At 40.8% G+C, this 17,712-nt stretch overlaps 1 protein-coding gene across 2 annotated transcripts in view; it reads left to right on the top strand.

The window, feature by feature from the left end:
* The window catches only part of SH3TC1 (SH3 domain and tetratricopeptide repeats 1), a 62,041-nt gene that overhangs the window by 22,909 nt on the left and 21,420 nt on the right, over positions 1-17,712 (top strand). For both annotated transcript variants that reach the window (XM_063457734.1, XM_063457735.1), the window contains exons 4-7: positions 6,576-6,697; positions 12,227-12,332; positions 15,569-15,712; positions 17,429-17,621. In XM_063457734.1, the coding sequence (XP_063313804.1) occupies positions 6,576-6,697; positions 12,227-12,332; positions 15,569-15,712; positions 17,429-17,621 (565 nt within the window). The remainder of the gene's footprint in view (positions 1-6,575; positions 6,698-12,226; positions 12,333-15,568; positions 15,713-17,428; positions 17,622-17,712) is intronic.

Below are 17,712 nucleotides of genomic sequence, written 5' to 3'. Positions count from 1 at the left end.
ATGACATTAATATGGGGTTGGGATGCCCCTGTAACATATACATATATGTAGGTGGCACGAAATCCACCTGAAGGCAGCAGTGCATTAAGGGCTTCACCCTGTTGTAATAGAAGGTGGCACAAAATCCACCGGTCAGTGAGTAGGAATAGGAATAACAACAGTGGACTCACCACTGAGGAAGGGCCAGCAGCCTCTTTATCCTACCGGAAAACTTCTGTGACCCCTGCCTAGTAACAAAAGAGCAGCCGAAAGGATAAGGACGATCGGATGAGCTCTGCAGGCCGACACTGCGGAGATCGTGGGACTCCCAAAATGGCGGCCGTGAATCTCGCGAGACGCGAGATCCAAGATGGCCGCCGGAAAAAAACGGGAAAAAAAGTTTCCCGGTGTGTCGGCGAACAGAAAGCGGCTGGTGAGCCGCGAGGGAGTGCTAGGGACAGGGTGAGCGTTACCCTGAGGGGAAGCAAGCTGGGAAGCCAGCGAAACGAAGGGGAATGAAAACGGAGGTATCCTGAGGGGAAAAGTTTACCATAAAACACATATACAAAGAGATATAATAAACGTAAAATAAACGTAAAATAAAAGGGGGGGGGGAACCCCCCAGGATAGAAAGGGAGAAGATTCCCAGAAGAAACAGAATAAGGAAATCGAATATTAGCATACAACATAGAAAATACAATCTATATAAAGGGAAGAGCCTGAAACTCTGACCTGTCTGCTGATGGAGCAGTAAAGAAAGAGGGGGAGGAGCCTCATCACTGTGAATACTATACCTCCTACTATTTTTTGATTGGTTAATGTTTTCACTCCTTTTCTTTACTGCTATGTGGAGTTAGTAAAGAGAGTTAATGCAAAATATGAAGCCTCCTGTCATGTGGTAAAATTATATAGTCATCGCTATTGAAAGCCCCTGGGTGTGAGGCATCAGAGAATATGAAAACATTATATGTATTTGGCTATATTATAGAGCTCCACATATTTACACAGACTGATTTTTAAACACAGGTATTGTAGTGGAAAGACACATTACTGTGAGTATTATTGTTGTGGAACTCAACTGTTATACACACAGATACAGCAAGAACAAAGCAAGTGTGAGTGGTATATCTAATAGTGACAAAAGGAAAATTGCTCAAAAACCCCCGTGTGGAATCCCCTATACCAACACTATAATATCCATACAATACAAACACAATGGATGGAGCAATTATAATCCTCTCTTCTCAATTCAATTGTTCTGTGGAGACAGAGAGGTACACACAATAGTGCAGATGGCTTTCAATATAAATATAAGTGGTAACATGTATAAGGAAACACTCACAAATTAGAGCCAATTATAAACCTGGCTCTGGTGTCAATGGATCTTTCAAAGGTGATCCAAATCCCTCTGTGTATGATCTGGATATCCAAGGATAAGCTTGCTCCCAACCATAGACTGCAAAGGATTCAGCTTTGTTGAAAGTAAAACTTACATTTATCGGTACATAAAAATAAAATTGAAACTTTAAAAGATAAGTATAAGATAATAGCCAAAACGCGTTTCGCCTCTGTGGCTTCCTCAGTTGGCTATGTGCTTGTCTCTGCGTCCATATTCGTCTTTTAATACTAGTTTCGCAGTCTTTTTGTTGATGGACCGCACCTTGCCTTCCATTTCCCCATCGGCGTTTACTTCCTGGTTCCGGTCACGTGGGGCGTCAACGTTTATTTCCTGCTTTCATTTTCCGATCGTGAGTGGAACACAGTTTGTGTTCCACTGAAGGAGCAGCACCCTTATGATGTTCTTTAGTGATGTCTATGTGGGTTAGCCCACAAATGTCCATAATACATTAGTAGAATTGGCAGACTATTAGATATTTTATGCATAAAAATAAATACATTTCCTATATCAACATAAAATTACAGAGTGTTTATTAACAGAGAATTTTTATATCAAAGTGGCAATGCAAATTTCATGCAATAAACTTTCTTAAAGTGGCAGTGTGTATTCCATATATAAAAGTGGCGGTGCAAATTTCATTCATTAAGCTTTCTTAAAGTGACAGTACATTTTCCATTCCATAATGGGTCTTGCTCTATGACTTAATCCTATAACCACTCTCACATTAGTAAGGTGATTTGTGTCTCTCCTCAACAGGGCATATGCGTGCACACGGCGTGTGCAGGGTGTGCCTGGGCACACCCTAATCCCCGCGGCACACCTATGGATTGAGACCGGCAGGGAAGATCTCAGGATCTCACCTGTCGGCTCATGCAGAGCGAGTGCTATCCGAGCACCAGCTCTGCTCTAAGCCTCCATGGGCCTGTGGGGAGATCAAAGATCTACCTCACCGGCACACAGCAGCATGAAGTAGGCAGGAGAGGACCCGGGGAGCTCTAGCCAGCAGCTCCGCCGGGTCCCTCTTGCGAGATCTGAGTGTTGCCGTGGCAACACCCCGCAGGCTAGAGTTCACTCTCCACTGGACCACCAGGGATTGCACATATGGTAAGAAGGGAGGGGGGATATTTACTAATCTGCCCCCACCTCCACCCCCACAATCCCTCCAAACATACAGCACACACATACAGCACCCTCACACACATAACATCCACACACATACAGCACACAAACAACACCCACACACACACAGCACCTACACACATACAGCACATAAACCTACACAGACAGCACACAAACAGCACCCTCACACACACATCACACTTAAAGCACCCTCACACACAGCACCCTTACACACACACAGCACCCTCACACTACCCTCACCAGCACACTAACAGCACACACACACAGCAGTGTATGTATGTGTGTTTGTGTGTATATATATATATACATAGATATAAATGTGGTGTGTGTTTGTGCTTTACGGTGCACACCCTAATGCAACAGGGCACTGTATGTGTAACGAAAATATACTACAACACGCAGGATTCAACTCAACAGAAGACAACACAGAGGGGAGATACGTCTACCGGACCTTAGAATGGCCGGACCCGACGTATATGAGAGGAGTACAGAGTCAGGAGCGATCCGAGGTCAAGGACACAAAGAGACAGCGTAAACTAGGACTAGCCGGGGTCTGGTACACGGTAAACAGCAAGCCGGCAAACAGAACAGATAAGGATAAAGAGAAAACGTAGTCAGAATACAAAGCCAAGGTCAAGTACGAAGGAACACAAATGAACACAACAAGCGCTAAAGGGAACTGAAACAGAAACAAAAATAGGGCAAGGAACTAAGGGAAAAAGGTGAGTAATAAATAAATACCTTAACATCTATTTTGATTGGCCCCTGTCACATCCACGCCCCCAAAAGGTAAGTGTATGGGGAGTGTGGCATGACAGGTACCAATGGGAGGCCTTTGCCAATTTAGGCTCCCACTGTCCCTTTAAGAGCGCGCCCAAGACCCGCGGCGTGCTCTTAGAGTCAGGCGGGACACGTGACCGCTTTTCGCGGTCACTGCCCGCCTTCCTGTTGCAGCCGTCGGATGAGCCGCGCGCGGCTCATGCAGCAGCAGGAACGCGCGCAGCTTGAACAGAGGACCCCAGCCGGCCCCTGCAAATGTTTAGTACCGCTACAGTATGGTAATGTGCTCAATTTATTGGTGTATTATAGAGCTCCACAATAATGTCCTTTGTGTATGGATGTATTATTAAGCTCCAAATAAATATTCAGTGTGTATGGATGTATTATTAAGCTCCACATGAATATTCAGAGTGTATGGGTGTATTACAGAGCTCCGTAGTAATGCACACTTTGTTTAGGTGTATTTTAGAGCTCTCTAGTAACTTACAGTATGTATAGTCTGTTGCAGAGCCTTGAGTGCTCTTTCCTCCGGGACCCGCTTTGGGAAAACACATTTGAGTCACACCCATTGCAAGCTCTGTACCTATACATAACTGACACCCTATTTCTTGTCCAGCTTTCATCGTTTGTATCCTGCTGAAAATACATACATAACTCAATGAATGCTGCATCCAAAAGAAACATAGACAGCATTATGAAAATGACAATCACGTGCGCTCCCTAGATGATTTTACACAAGAATTTGGGATATTTGGCCATTCAGTGCATAGTAGACCCATGAAATTCAACAAATATAGAAAAAACGTCAACAAACTATTTCATACAACATCCTCATCCCCTGATTTTTTTTTTTTCAATTCTTTATTTTTGCAGGTGAGCAAGTATAACACGTGAATCAAAGTGCACATGCACAGTATGACACAATGTTGACAGCGAACATGTCAGGGATTTACACCTATTTTTATAATATACATAATATAGACTTCGGTAAAGCAAGGTTAATATACAGTGACTTATATGTGAGTGCAGACCATGGCAGTCATCCGAGACCAATAACAAAAATAAACAGATTAGAAAGCATTTGACCTGGGGCGAGATGTGTCTGCCTGTTTGCCTACTAGTTTAAAGATACCATATGGAGATTTACTCTGAGAAGCGTATCTGGGCCGCCTGTCTGGTGGCGTGTATAGGATTGTGTTCTAGCCCAATTGGGAATAAATTAGCCCGGAGGGCTATTCCTTAGAACGGTAGTTTGCTTAAGTACCACTGTGTTTCTTAGAGGACAATTGACCAGTATAGGTCACTTCTAGATTGGTAAAGTATATGCATAAAACACTTATGATTAAAAACAAATGTAAACTAAAACAGAGAGGATAATACAACTGATAACATTGGAGCGTCTGCTGTATAACCCCAGTGTGATTGGGTATTGGCCGAGAAGGACATCTTCTGTTTGCTCCTCATCCCGGAGCTGAGGAACCAGCTGGTGTGAAGATAGGGACATTGTCCACATCCAACTGGTGAGTGGATCTGTTAGACCCAGATGTTACACGAGTAGCCAGCCCCAGTGCTTGTAGAAAGCTGTCTTCGTTGGACAGTGAAGTTAGCTTGTAGCATTGATCACATTGCTCGACTATAAGGAACCATGGGGACCCTCACTTGTATGGGACATTTGCCGCTTCCAGCTGTGAAGTCACCTCCTTGAATGTAGCACGCCGTTGTAGCGTTGATCTGCTGAGGTCATGATAGAAGCTCAAAGCATGTTGCACAAACATATACAGTACATGACCTTTAACTTGTAAAAGGAAAGTGTCTTCATCAGATCGTGACTTAAAGCAGAGAATTGCATCCCTGGGAGTCTGTGCCTTGTTCTTGAGGCTGCCCGGTAGTCGGTACAGTCTATCCAGCTGCAACCCTTTTGCCTGCTTGGGTGTCAAGGCTGCTGCAAGCAGTCTTCTGATGTAGTGAGATAATTCTCCAGCATCTATAGCGTCAGGGATACCCCGAATTTTCAGGTTTTGCTGGCGTGCCAAGTCTTCAAGGTGTTCCACTTCAGCACTTAGCGCTACACAGGTGTTTGACAACTCCTGTAGGTGAGTATCAGTGGTCTGTTGTTTAAGTCCAAAGGCTTTGGACGTTCTCCTCCACGGCCTTGATTCTGCCTGCAAGCGTGCCTAGGTCAGCCTTTAAGGTCACCATTTCTGAGGCAAGGGATGCTTTGATTTCCATCACGATAGTATTAATATCAGTTTAGCCCACTGTGGGTCAGGTTGCTTCTGGGAGATGGCTCTGCCGCTGCTGGGCTGTGACAGGAGATCCTCCAGATCCGGGTCCTCGTCTTCCTCCCCCCATCTCCTTATTTTTGAACCTGCCCCTGACACTATGTCTAAAGATGTTAACAGAATAATAAACTTGTCCACAATAAAATAGCGTACATACTAAGAACCCAATATCAGCACCCGATGCATTGTGGGTGCATGAGTAAGCACCGGCTTCTGTAATGAGGCGCACACACAAGTCTCATGACACACACCATACCCTTCTGCAAGAAAACAAATAAACAACAGACTGAGTAAACAAATCTAATGTGAAAACTAGCCAGCTCTTTATGGGAAACAGCAATCCTTGGTAGCAACAAACACAACCATATTATCACTATACGTGGTAAAATGTTGCTGTGCTTATGGCACTTTAAATGAGTGCATGACAGTTGTTTTACATTTACTATATTTATTCACTGGTTTGATGGTTCTGGAGACTCTGCGCCTCCTACAAAGGTTAATGGTTAGCGCTTGTCTCTCTGTCCAAACGAACAAATTATCGAATGCAGCACTAATGCAGCTTGCCATAGGAGCAGATCTTGTACAAACATTGTAAGACATTTGAGGCATTTTAAGACATTCAGCCCTTATCACATGTAGTTCCTACACGACACACGTTAAATGTCCAGGACTCGCATTAAAACCATATCACATTTAGTATATGCATCCAATAATATATAGAAACAAGGACTGCACTCAGGTATTGGTCACAAGCTCTCCTGAGCAGTTGAGGAGGCAAAGGACAGAACGGGGCTCTTCCATTGATCTCCCTGTCAGCTCAAGGAGGGCCAGAGCTTGAGTATCACAGCCACAGCTTGAGTATCAGGACCAGACAGTGGCCCACCGGACTTTAGAATAACGCCTATGCCATCTTCTGAGCAAGTTCAGTGAAATGGAAAGTAGAAATATCTACTCTTAGCTGATTATCTAATGAGATGTATTTGTTTAATTTGTAGATCTTTGTCTCCAGTTAGTGATGGTTAGACATGGCGCTTCTGATCCAGAACTGCAAGAAGTCCTCAGGAATAGGTTGCGTCTCCTGGAGAATGACAACAAGGAAGTCACAGCAGTGTTCAGTGTAAGTTTCACAGTTCTGACATTTGTACGTAACGTTCAATGCTTTGTGTACGGTAATGAGACAGATTTTAACCACAAATCTTAACTTTAAATTTTAACTTCAAAAGATTTTAACTTTAAAATTGTGTTTTTTTTAAATCTACAAATGTAGTTCAAGTTCATAGATAACATGACTTACTCCAACTAATATCAGATTGAGAAACGCGCATCCTTCTGTACTCCAATTTTCTTCATTTTGTCCTTAGTCTGTGAACTGATCATCTGTTTGTTAGGTTCACCAGAAGTGATGGTTTCATAAATAACCTCACTCGTCGATTTCAGAATAGATTGCTATTGATCGTGATATGTTAATTCCTGTACTTTAATGTTCCGTTGCTTTTCAATATGTTTACATATTAAAATGAAAAAAAAAACACACACAAAAAAAAACCCACTGGATTATAAGACTGAGAGCTTTATATGAATTTATTTCTTGCACGTAAACATTCAATTCAAAGGGACACTATAGTCACAAAAACAACTTTAGATTAATGAAGCTTTTTAGTGTATAGAACATGCCACTGCAGTGTCACGCTCAATTCTCTGCCATTTAGGACTTAAATCACTTTGTTTATGCAGCCCTAGTCACACCTCTCTGCACATGACTTAAACATTTCATGTGAAGTCAGTGGCGTACTAAGGGGGGGGGGAGGGGGGCGGCGGGGGCGCACTTTCACAGGGGCGGCATTTCGCCACCCCTGTGTTTTATGTAAAGGGAATATAAAATATCTACCCAAGTTTCCCATCCAGCAGCAGCAGGGCCTTTGTTCTCGCGCTCCGCGAGAGCGTTGCCGCGGGTTACCATAGCAAACCGCGGCAACGCTCTCGCGGATCGCGAGAACAGAGCCCCTGCTGCTGCTGGATGGGAAATTCGCATGCACAGTTCTGGGCCCACCTATGCTGTGCCATCGTACCACAAGGACCACCCATCAAGGAGGACAGGAGGGACAGGTAAGTGTCAGGGAGGGGGTGAGGGGGGGGCAAGCTATACACACTGCTCACCTTCCCAGCACTTATTCCACACAACACACACACACTGCACACACTTAACACACACTGCACACACTTAACACACACTGCACACACTTAACACACACTGCACACACTTAACACACACTGCACACACTTAACACACACTGCATTCACTATACACACACTGCACTCACTATATACACACTGCACACACTTAACACACACTTCATTCACTATAAACACACTTCATTCACTATACACACACTGCATTCACTATACACACACTGCATTCACTATACACACACTGCATTCACTATACACACACTGCATTCACTATATACACACTGCACACACTTAGCACACACTATACACACACTGCATACACTACACACACTGCATACACTACACACACTGCACACAATATACAGACACTGCATTCACTATACACACACTGCACACACTACACACACTGCACACACACTACATACACTATACACACACTGCATACACTATACACACACTGCATACACTATACACACAATGCACACACTATATACACACTGCACACACTATATACACACTGCACACACTATATACACACTGCACACACTATATACACACTGCATACACTATATACACACTGCATACACTATACACACACTGCATTCACTATACACACACTGCATTCACTATATACACACTGCATACCATATACACACACTGCATACACTATACACACTGCACACACTGCATTCACTATATACACTGCACACACTATACACACTGCACACACTATACACACACTGCTCACACTATACACACACTGCTCACACTATACACACACTGCTCACACTATATACACACTGCACACACTATACACACACTGCATACACTATACACACACTGCACACACTATATACACACTGCACACACTGCATTCACTATACACACACTGCACACACTATACACACACTGCTCACACTATACACACACTGCATTCACTATATACACACTGCACACACTATACACACACTCCATACACTATACACACACTCCATACACTATACACGCACTCAGGGCCGGCGCTACCATAAGGCGGCACAGGCGGGCCGCCTTAGGGCGCACCGGCCGGGGGGGCGCAAATATGCAGTTGACCGGCAGGAGAGAAGTGCACAGCACTCCTCTCCTGCCTGTCATTTCCTGTAGCGTGGCTGAGCGCCAGTACCTCCACTGTCTCCACAGTCCGGTGCGGCGCAGAAGGAGAGGGCACAGAAGGAGAGGGCGCGCGAGGGAACTGATCATGTTCCGCATCTCCTGTATGTATAGCTCCCTCGTGCGCCCTGTAGAGGTCCTGGGAGCTGAAATGTGACGTCATATTCCAGCTCCCAGGACCTCTACAGGAAATGCAGATCTGGAACGGATCTCCCTCCTCGGAGCAGTGCAGCAGCCCAGTGGACCCCAGAAGGTAGGGATTGTGTGTGTGTTTATTTAGGAATTTCGTTACTTTATTTCTGTGTGTCCCCCAATCCCTCTCATGATGATCGTTTGTTGTTTTCTGTATGGAGATGTTTCACTTAACAGCCACTGTTGATCCATCCATTCTTGCAAATGTAAGGGGACTTCTACTGATACTGGATGGAAGGAATTTGGTGAATGTGATGAAGTCGGGGAGACTGAGTTTTTTCTTCGTAGAGCTGTGTTTTTTATAGGCCTTTTACTCTTTTTCTTTAATTAAGATCCAAAGGTTTTGTGTTTTTTTTATTTTTTATGTCAGGTTAAATTTTATTCTTAAGAGATGGGAAGTCAGAGAAGGACTTTTTGGAGAGGTGTTAGCAGTTCAAGCGAAGGAGTCCTGGGAGCAGCAATGCACAGCTGTAAAAGCAAACACAGTCCCAAAATTGGAGAAATATACATGGGTAATGAGCAATGGGATTAAGGCATCAGAAGAGAAGTACCCAGAGCATGAGACAGTAGTGTGGTCAACAATTCCGAAGGTCCAGCACAGATCCGGGCAGGCAGTAGAAATCGGACATCAAACCCAAACTTCAGCAAACCAGAAACACTATAGTCGTGAATAGTAAGAGTGTAGCAGGATAAATAATGGTTACTTTGTAACAATGGAGTACTGTCTTGGCACATTATACTCTATAAATATTTTATATAGCAATGGATATGACACCTATGTTATGCATGCAGTGTTGAGTACTAATGCTTGGATTTACATCAGCCCAGTAAATGCACATGTTCTGTTTCTTGTAGTGGCGTTGATAGTGTGTCATAAAAGAAGCAGAGTGACACTGCTTTTGATAAACATGGGTTTAGTTTAATCCTAAATGGATTGGGAATGAAAGAAAAACGGTTACCTTTTTTTGCTATTAACAGAAAATAAAAGTTTACTTGTAATAATGGCTATTTAAGTCTCATTTTTAATGTATAGATTTAAGCAACTGCAATATTAGGTACTTATTAGGTACAAATATAAATTAGGTACAATATTAGGTACAAATATAAATATTGTGTGAACAATGAAACACATACATTTTGTTTTACTAAATGTCTTTATGACAGAAACTGAATAAAGTTTCCTAATTATAAACAGTATTTCGTTCACTGCCAGCTGTGTGTTGCATCTTACTGCATTTGTTAGCTAGTGGTCTCCTTAACCAAATATATATAATTACTATAACATAAATATTCTTTACATTCAACACACAAAAGATTGCCTGTACAAGAGATCAAAGACTCTCATAGGGTAGCTGTACATACTTTATGACATGCACTATGTGGAATAGTGTATAGTCTGCTTTGCATGATGTGTATGGAGGCTGCAGTGCACACTTTGTTATGGCATGCAGTATATATTGACCACTGTATAGTATGTATGTGTATGTTGGCTGCTGTACACACTTTGCAATGTCATTCAGTGTATGCATGTGAATGTAGGATATATACAGTATATAGAATACTGTATTCTTTGTATGTTGTCAGCTGTACACACTTTGTTAGAGACACAGGGTGGGTGTAAGACACTAAAGGGGGTGTAACACACACAGGGATAACACATTCAAGAGGGGATACTAAAGGGAGTAAGAAAATTAAAAAAAAGGAGTTACGAGGCACACAGGTGAAGATACATTTTTTTAGGGGGTGAGGGGGAGAAGGGGAGGGCAAAATGCATATTCGCCTGTGTAGCCAAAAATCCTTGCACCGGCACTTGCACCACGCACTGCATATACTATACACTATACTATACACACACTCCATGCACTATACACACTCCATACACTATACACACACTGCATGCACTATACTTACACTCCATACACTATATACACTATACACACAAGCTGCATACACTATACATACACTGCATACACTATACACAGACTGCATTCACTATACACACACTACATACACTATACAAACGCACACACTGCATCCACTTTGCAAACACACTGCATTCACTAAGCAAACACACACTTATACATGTGTATCTGTAGGTCTGTGGATCTGTATGTGTATCTGTTTGTGTGACTGTGTTTGTTTCGGTGTGTCTGTGTATCTGTATGTATGTGTCTATCTGTATCTTTGTGTCTGTATGTGTGTTTGTATCTGTATGTGTGTCAGTATTTGTCTGTATCTGTGTATGTATGTGTTTCCATGTAACTGCATTTGTGTATCTTTGTGTATGTGTATCTGCATGTGTGTGTGCCAGTGTGTGTATATGTGTACATGTGCATACATCTCAGCATTTCATCTACACTACACACAAATACAACCCTGCATCCAAATGTCAACACTACATAAACACAGACCACCATATTCAAAAACCACACTACAGAAAAATGCACGCCTGCATTCAAATGTCAATACGTGCAAACACACCCGTACATTCACTCATATTTCATACAAAAACATGCTTACATTAAAAATATACAAACACTTCTCAGTGCTAAATACATTAAAAAAAATTGTGGTTGTTTTTTACATTTTAAAGTTGAGGGGGGGGGGTGCCAAATAAAGGATCCGCCCCGGGTGCCAAATGCTCCAGGTACGCCCCTGTGTAAAGTGAGATCTAATGTTTAAACTTACTCTGTTACACATTTTGTTTATACTAAAGTGTCTTATCTCCTGCTCTGTTAATAGCTTCCTAGACCATGTAGGAGCCTTCTGTGTGTGGTTAAAGTTCAATTTACAGAGCAGGATATAAAAACTTATAAAGCAAGTTAACATCTGATTGAAAATGAGACCATTTTGCTTGTATGCCGGCTGTGTCAGTCACAGCCAGGGGTTGTGTGGCTAGGGCTGCATAAACGGAAACAAAAGTGATTTAACTCCTTAATGGCAGAAACTTCAGCAGTGAGACTGCAGGGGTATGATATATATATACCAAAACTGCTTCATTAAGCTACAGTTTTGATGCTTATTGTATCCAAGCTGTTTATTAATAATACAATGTAATGTTAATAATACAATGTAATGTTACTAGAATAACACTATTTTTCTTTACATTGTTTAGGAATTATCTGCACGGTTACTCTCCATTCATAGTGATAAGGATATGATAACTGTGACCTTTAAGACCTTTGAAGAAATCTGGAAATTTTCCACATACTATTCATTAGGTAATGTGAAATAGTCCATGCTATCCCACTCACTGTCCTCAGCGCCATTTGCATGGAGAGATGTAAACCATGCAGAGATTGTTTTACAATTTGCACTGGTTTTATGACTATGACAGTGATACTACATCAAATGTTCTGTAAAAACAGATTATTTTTTACATATTAAAGAGTTATGATAGTATATGATGTTAAAGGGACACTCCAGACTCCTGTGCTTTTTGTGTGAAGGGTGTATCCTTTTTTTTTGTATTTTACAAAAAGTGCAGATTTTAATAGAAACTGGCACATCTATAAATTAACCCCCCTGGCTGTAAGATCAGATAAGATCCTGTTACTTCCTGGTTTGTTCACTCAGTGGAGCCTTGCAAACACTTCTCATTGAGCTGCATTGGGACTGTGATTGGACAGCCACAGAAAGTTGGGGCGGGGTTAGAATGGGAGGGTTTGCAAATGCTTCAAGCAAGACACCGGCAACTCTTGCAGCTGTTTTTAGATAAACCCTACTGATACATACATGGATTTCTTTGGGGTATATCTACTAAACACCGATTTTTTTTAAATTTATTTTTGTATTTGGATAGTGGAAAATCCCATTAATATTTAGGGCTAAATAGTAAGCAATATTTTTTCACAAAGTAATCCTAAAAGAATGAAGCACAAATTCTACCTTGTCTACCTGTTATTTTATAGCAGTGGTGACCTAAAACTGGCTGAGCCCCATGGGGAATGCAGCCCACGTATAGAACTTATCAAAACAGTACTACGGTGTAACTATCACTGCTTGAGGCCATGTTCTTAATGAGAGCAGTGCCAAGCAACTCTGTCACTTTACACAGAACATTCTCAGGTTTCTATCTGTGAGTCACTCATTTTGGCAGCTTCATGTCCATTACAGGTATCTTGGTGAAGCAAGGAGAACTGGCTAGCTGAGTCCAAAAATGAGTCAGATATTATACCGGTGTCATGTTAAAATGATGTGTTTTTTGCTATTTGTTTTTTAAAGGAACACTATAGTCACCTAAATTACTTTAGCTAAATAAAGCAGTTTTAGTGTATAGATCATTCCCCTGCAATTTCACTGCTCAATTCACTGTCATTTAGGAGTTAAATCACTTTGTTTCAGTTTATACAGCCCTAGCCACACCTTCCCTGGCTATGAAATTAGAGCCTGCATGAAAATAAAACTGGTTTCACTTTCAAACAGATGTAATTTACCTTAAATAATTGTACCTCAATCTCTAAATTGAACTTTAATCACATACAGGAAGCTCTTGCAGGGTCTAGCAAGCTATTAACATAGCAGGGGATAAGAAAATCTTAATTAAACAGAACTTGCAATAAAGAAAAGCCTAAATAGGGCTCTCTTTACAGTAAGTGTTTATGGAAGGCTGTGCAAGTCACATGCAGGGAGGTGTGACTAGGGTTCATAAACAAAGGGATTTAACTCCTAAATGGCAGAGGATTGAGCAGTGAGGCTGCAGGGGCATGTTCTATACACCAAAACTGCTTCATTAAGCTAAAGTTGTTCAGGTGACTATAGTGTCCCTTTAAGGGTCACACACAAGCTAACAATTTTGTATCAAGCATATTCTTGTTTGGTCAAATTATTGTTTGGTAACCTTTGCGCTTTTGCAATGATGCTATTCAGGTTAAATGTCACGAGAAATAAAGTTCATAAAAATCTGAAGTACGTCATGGTTATAAGTTACTAATAAATAAATATTCTTACAGGGTTACGCCAGCCACCATGACCACGTTTGCTTTTAAAAGTGGTCATGGAGCAAAAAATCTGTATGTGCACTGTTTCAGTTTGAAAAGCAGCACATACAGAGATATCTGGATTGTTTTTCTGTACATTATCAATGTACAGATAATTCACATTGTTAGTGCTATATAAATAATAATATTATTAATTATAATAATAGCAATAATTATTCATAGTAACAACCCCTGGATGTTGGGCTAAGGTACTAAGGTAACATCCCCAGGACATACTTGAAAACCAGAGTAATCTGAATGTACCTTTCCTGGTTCAAATTATTATTATTATTTTTATAATTATTATTAATAGTGTTTCATGATGTGCAGTCACAAGTGTGTCCACTAGATGTCACTGTTATATTAATGTTTGTAACAGAATTTACTAAAGTTGGGATTCATGGTGGATTCAAAGTGAATTTCAAATTATAGGCCAAAGTAGTCCTTGCTGACCTTTTCCAATGCAGCTATTTTAGCTTTTAGTTTGAAATTGACTGATTTCCCACTATTGTGAATAACCCTGTAACACTGCTAACACAGTGAAATAACACGATTTTGACGATAAGCTGTTTGAGTTCTTATAGGAAGACAGAAAGATAAAAATGCATGTTTTTTTCTGTTCTGTTGAAGAATAGCTTAATGGGAGAGTGTAGTTAAAAAAAAAAAGACTTTCTTTTTTTAATGTGTTGCTTAGATAATGCATTACAAATGTGGAATTCCCAAACTCTGAGCCAAAACCTATTTGAATTTTAAACCAACCAAAACACGCATAGGCCAAGTATGTTTTCTTTTTTATATTTGCGATATTTCTAAAATACCACCACTAGTGCCAAAAACAGAGATGATTGATGAGAAAAAGAATGATTAATGGCTAGGGAACAGTCACTAAATGTTGATTATAATCACCTATCAACTTAGAAGTGACTAACAGACGCAATAACAGGAAAAGAAGAAAAAAAAAGAAATCTATTTATATATTTAATAAATATATAAATATATTTGTTACTGCTCCTTCTGTTTTTCTCTCTTTTGGTCAATTTTTCTCAGTTAATCTGTAAAAATGCTCCTATCAGTGTGCTGTGAAATATAAAGATAATGATTTTTTTTCACCAAAATTGATTCCCGAGTCAGTTTCTCTGTAACAAAAGTCGAAGTGACATATGGCCAAAATTAGGCTGTCTCAAAAATGTTTTGATTTTTGGAAAAAATGGTTCTGCCGCACTGAATTTTCTCGCTAGGCACAAGTTAAACCGTAATTCTAAACACCATTTATCCCTAAAAGGCTACACCCAGCTCTACCCATCGTAGCTTGTTTCAATGGCAAGTTAATAATGCTATAGCCATAAGACCACAGTGTTAATGTTGTAACTTCTTGTTTTTTTGGGACAAGGCATTTTATTGAAGATTATCTTGAACATTAGTGTAAATATAAATATATCACTTTGATGTCATTTATTCCTATTTTCAATGTAATGCAGGTTTCCTGAATCACTGCATGGAGAACATGTTTTTAGATCAGTTATTTTGGTTATTCTCTCCCGACGAAGAACCAGCTGGAATTAATGTTCATGTCAATGAGGAATCTTTAAATCTCATTTATCAGAGACTTTTATTGGAGGAAGGTATGTTAGATTTATCATAGTAATAATGATTAATTATGAATCAATTGTTAGAATTGTTCCCTGTAGTACAGTCTAATGAATGCTGCCGCCAGACTGATTTTCCTCTCTAGTCGGTCCTCTCAAACCTCGCCCCTCTGTTAGTTCTTACATTGGCTTCCTGTATCCTATAGGAGTCAATTCAAAATGCTAACCCATACCTATAAAGCACTGAGCAATTCTAGCCCCTCTTATATCACACATCCATAGGTATCCCCTTCTCGGTCTCTCCCGTGACCTTCTTCTGTCCGTTGCTCGCACCCGTACGGCCAAATCGCGCTTGCAGGACTTCTCGCAGGTGGCTCACTTCCTATGGAATAGCCTGCCTACCGCCATCAGACTCTCCCCTAGTCTTCAATCATTTAAGAAGTGCCCTAAAACCCATCTCTTTAGGAAAGCTTATGGCCTCCCAGAGTAACCAATACCTCACATACCTGTCTCTTGCTCTCTCCTTAAGGGCAGCATTCTACTCTCTCCTCCAGTTCTGCTTCACTCCCATCTTATTTGATTGCTATTTCCTGTCCTAATGTGTTTTATACCCCACCTCCTACAGACTGTAAGCTCGTTTGAGCAGGGTCCTGTTTAACCTATTGTTCCTGTAAGTTTTCTTTAAATTGTCCTATTTATAGTTAAATCCCCCCTCTCATAATATTATAAAACACTACGGAATCTGCTGGCGCTATATAAATGGCAATAATAATAATAATAGTAGAGTTTTCAAATCTATTTTTCACCTTTGGCTTCTGAACTTGAATAATTCAAATGGTTTGCAGTTTGGAAATTAACCTGTAGGGGCTGCTACATTCATAATCTTAAAGGACCACGGAATCAATACGTCTCTATGGGGAAAGTTCAGCGTCTCCAGGAAGCACCTATAGTAGCCATCTGAGGAGTGGCCACTGGATTGTGTTCCTAGGCTGTAATGTAAACACTGTCATTTCTCTGAAAAGGCAGTGTTTACATGAAAAAGCTTGAAAGGATTGACTATACTCAACAGAACTACATTAAGCTGTAGTTGTTCTGGTGAATATAGTGTGGCTATATAATTGAGTTGCTCATTCATCTTCTGGGCATTCATCAACCTGGGGCTTCAAATAGTGTGCCCAATAATTATTATGTGCTTTAATATTATAAAAAAACAAAACAATCTATTACTTTCCAAGGTGTGGGGAAGCATGTTTTTTTTCTGTTATAAGCCATAATGTATCGGTCATAGTAACAGTCAGATCAATGATCCGTAAAAATCCCGAAATGCCGGCCTCACTGCTAGCATATCAGTTCCAGTGCATCCTATAATTCCCCCTACAAGGGTTATAAATAAATACACAGTGACAAAGAGCAGGAGAACCACCCGTAGAAGGTCTCTCTTGCTCTTCCCTGTCACTCAATCCTCTGCTTAAGCCTCGATGCTGCCAGAGTGGAGAGGTTTATGTTATGGATTGATAGACAGGTGATGAATGGGTAATGTTTAAAAAAATACATTAAATAAACATCTAATTTTGCTTGCATTTCTGCTAGCAAAATGTGTAGATTCAATTTAATTCTCTTTGATTTAAACCTACATGTGTGTGCCATGACAGGTACACTTATATCGTGTGAGAGTCATGTAGGTGTGAATTTTTTTGAACAATGTGAAAAGCAATACATTTAACTGACCCTGTTGGTTCTCTTCCATTGAAGGAACATTCTTTGTCCTTTGCGGTGACGGTCACATAAGACAGGCTGCCGTTGTGGACGATGTACTGCAGATTTTCCAGTCAAACAGTGTCGTTGATGGAGTAGATGTGGGATGGACCCAAAATAGGCAATCGGTGCTGGGTGACACATTGGATGGCTCTAAAACCACTATTGAGCCATTATGTCCTTTTCATCAGTAGGTAGCTGCCCTCTAACATTTCATTTTATTTTAAATTCTACAATGTATTAGTTATTATGATAACAAGCCACATTGAACACAGACTTCA

This window comes from Pelobates fuscus, chromosome 6 (genome assembly GCF_036172605.1).
Source record: "Pelobates fuscus isolate aPelFus1 chromosome 6, aPelFus1.pri, whole genome shotgun sequence".
Classification (NCBI taxonomy): Eukaryota; Metazoa; Chordata; class Amphibia; order Anura; family Pelobatidae; genus Pelobates; species Pelobates fuscus.
This window is presented reverse-complemented; position numbering and strand designations above follow the sequence as displayed.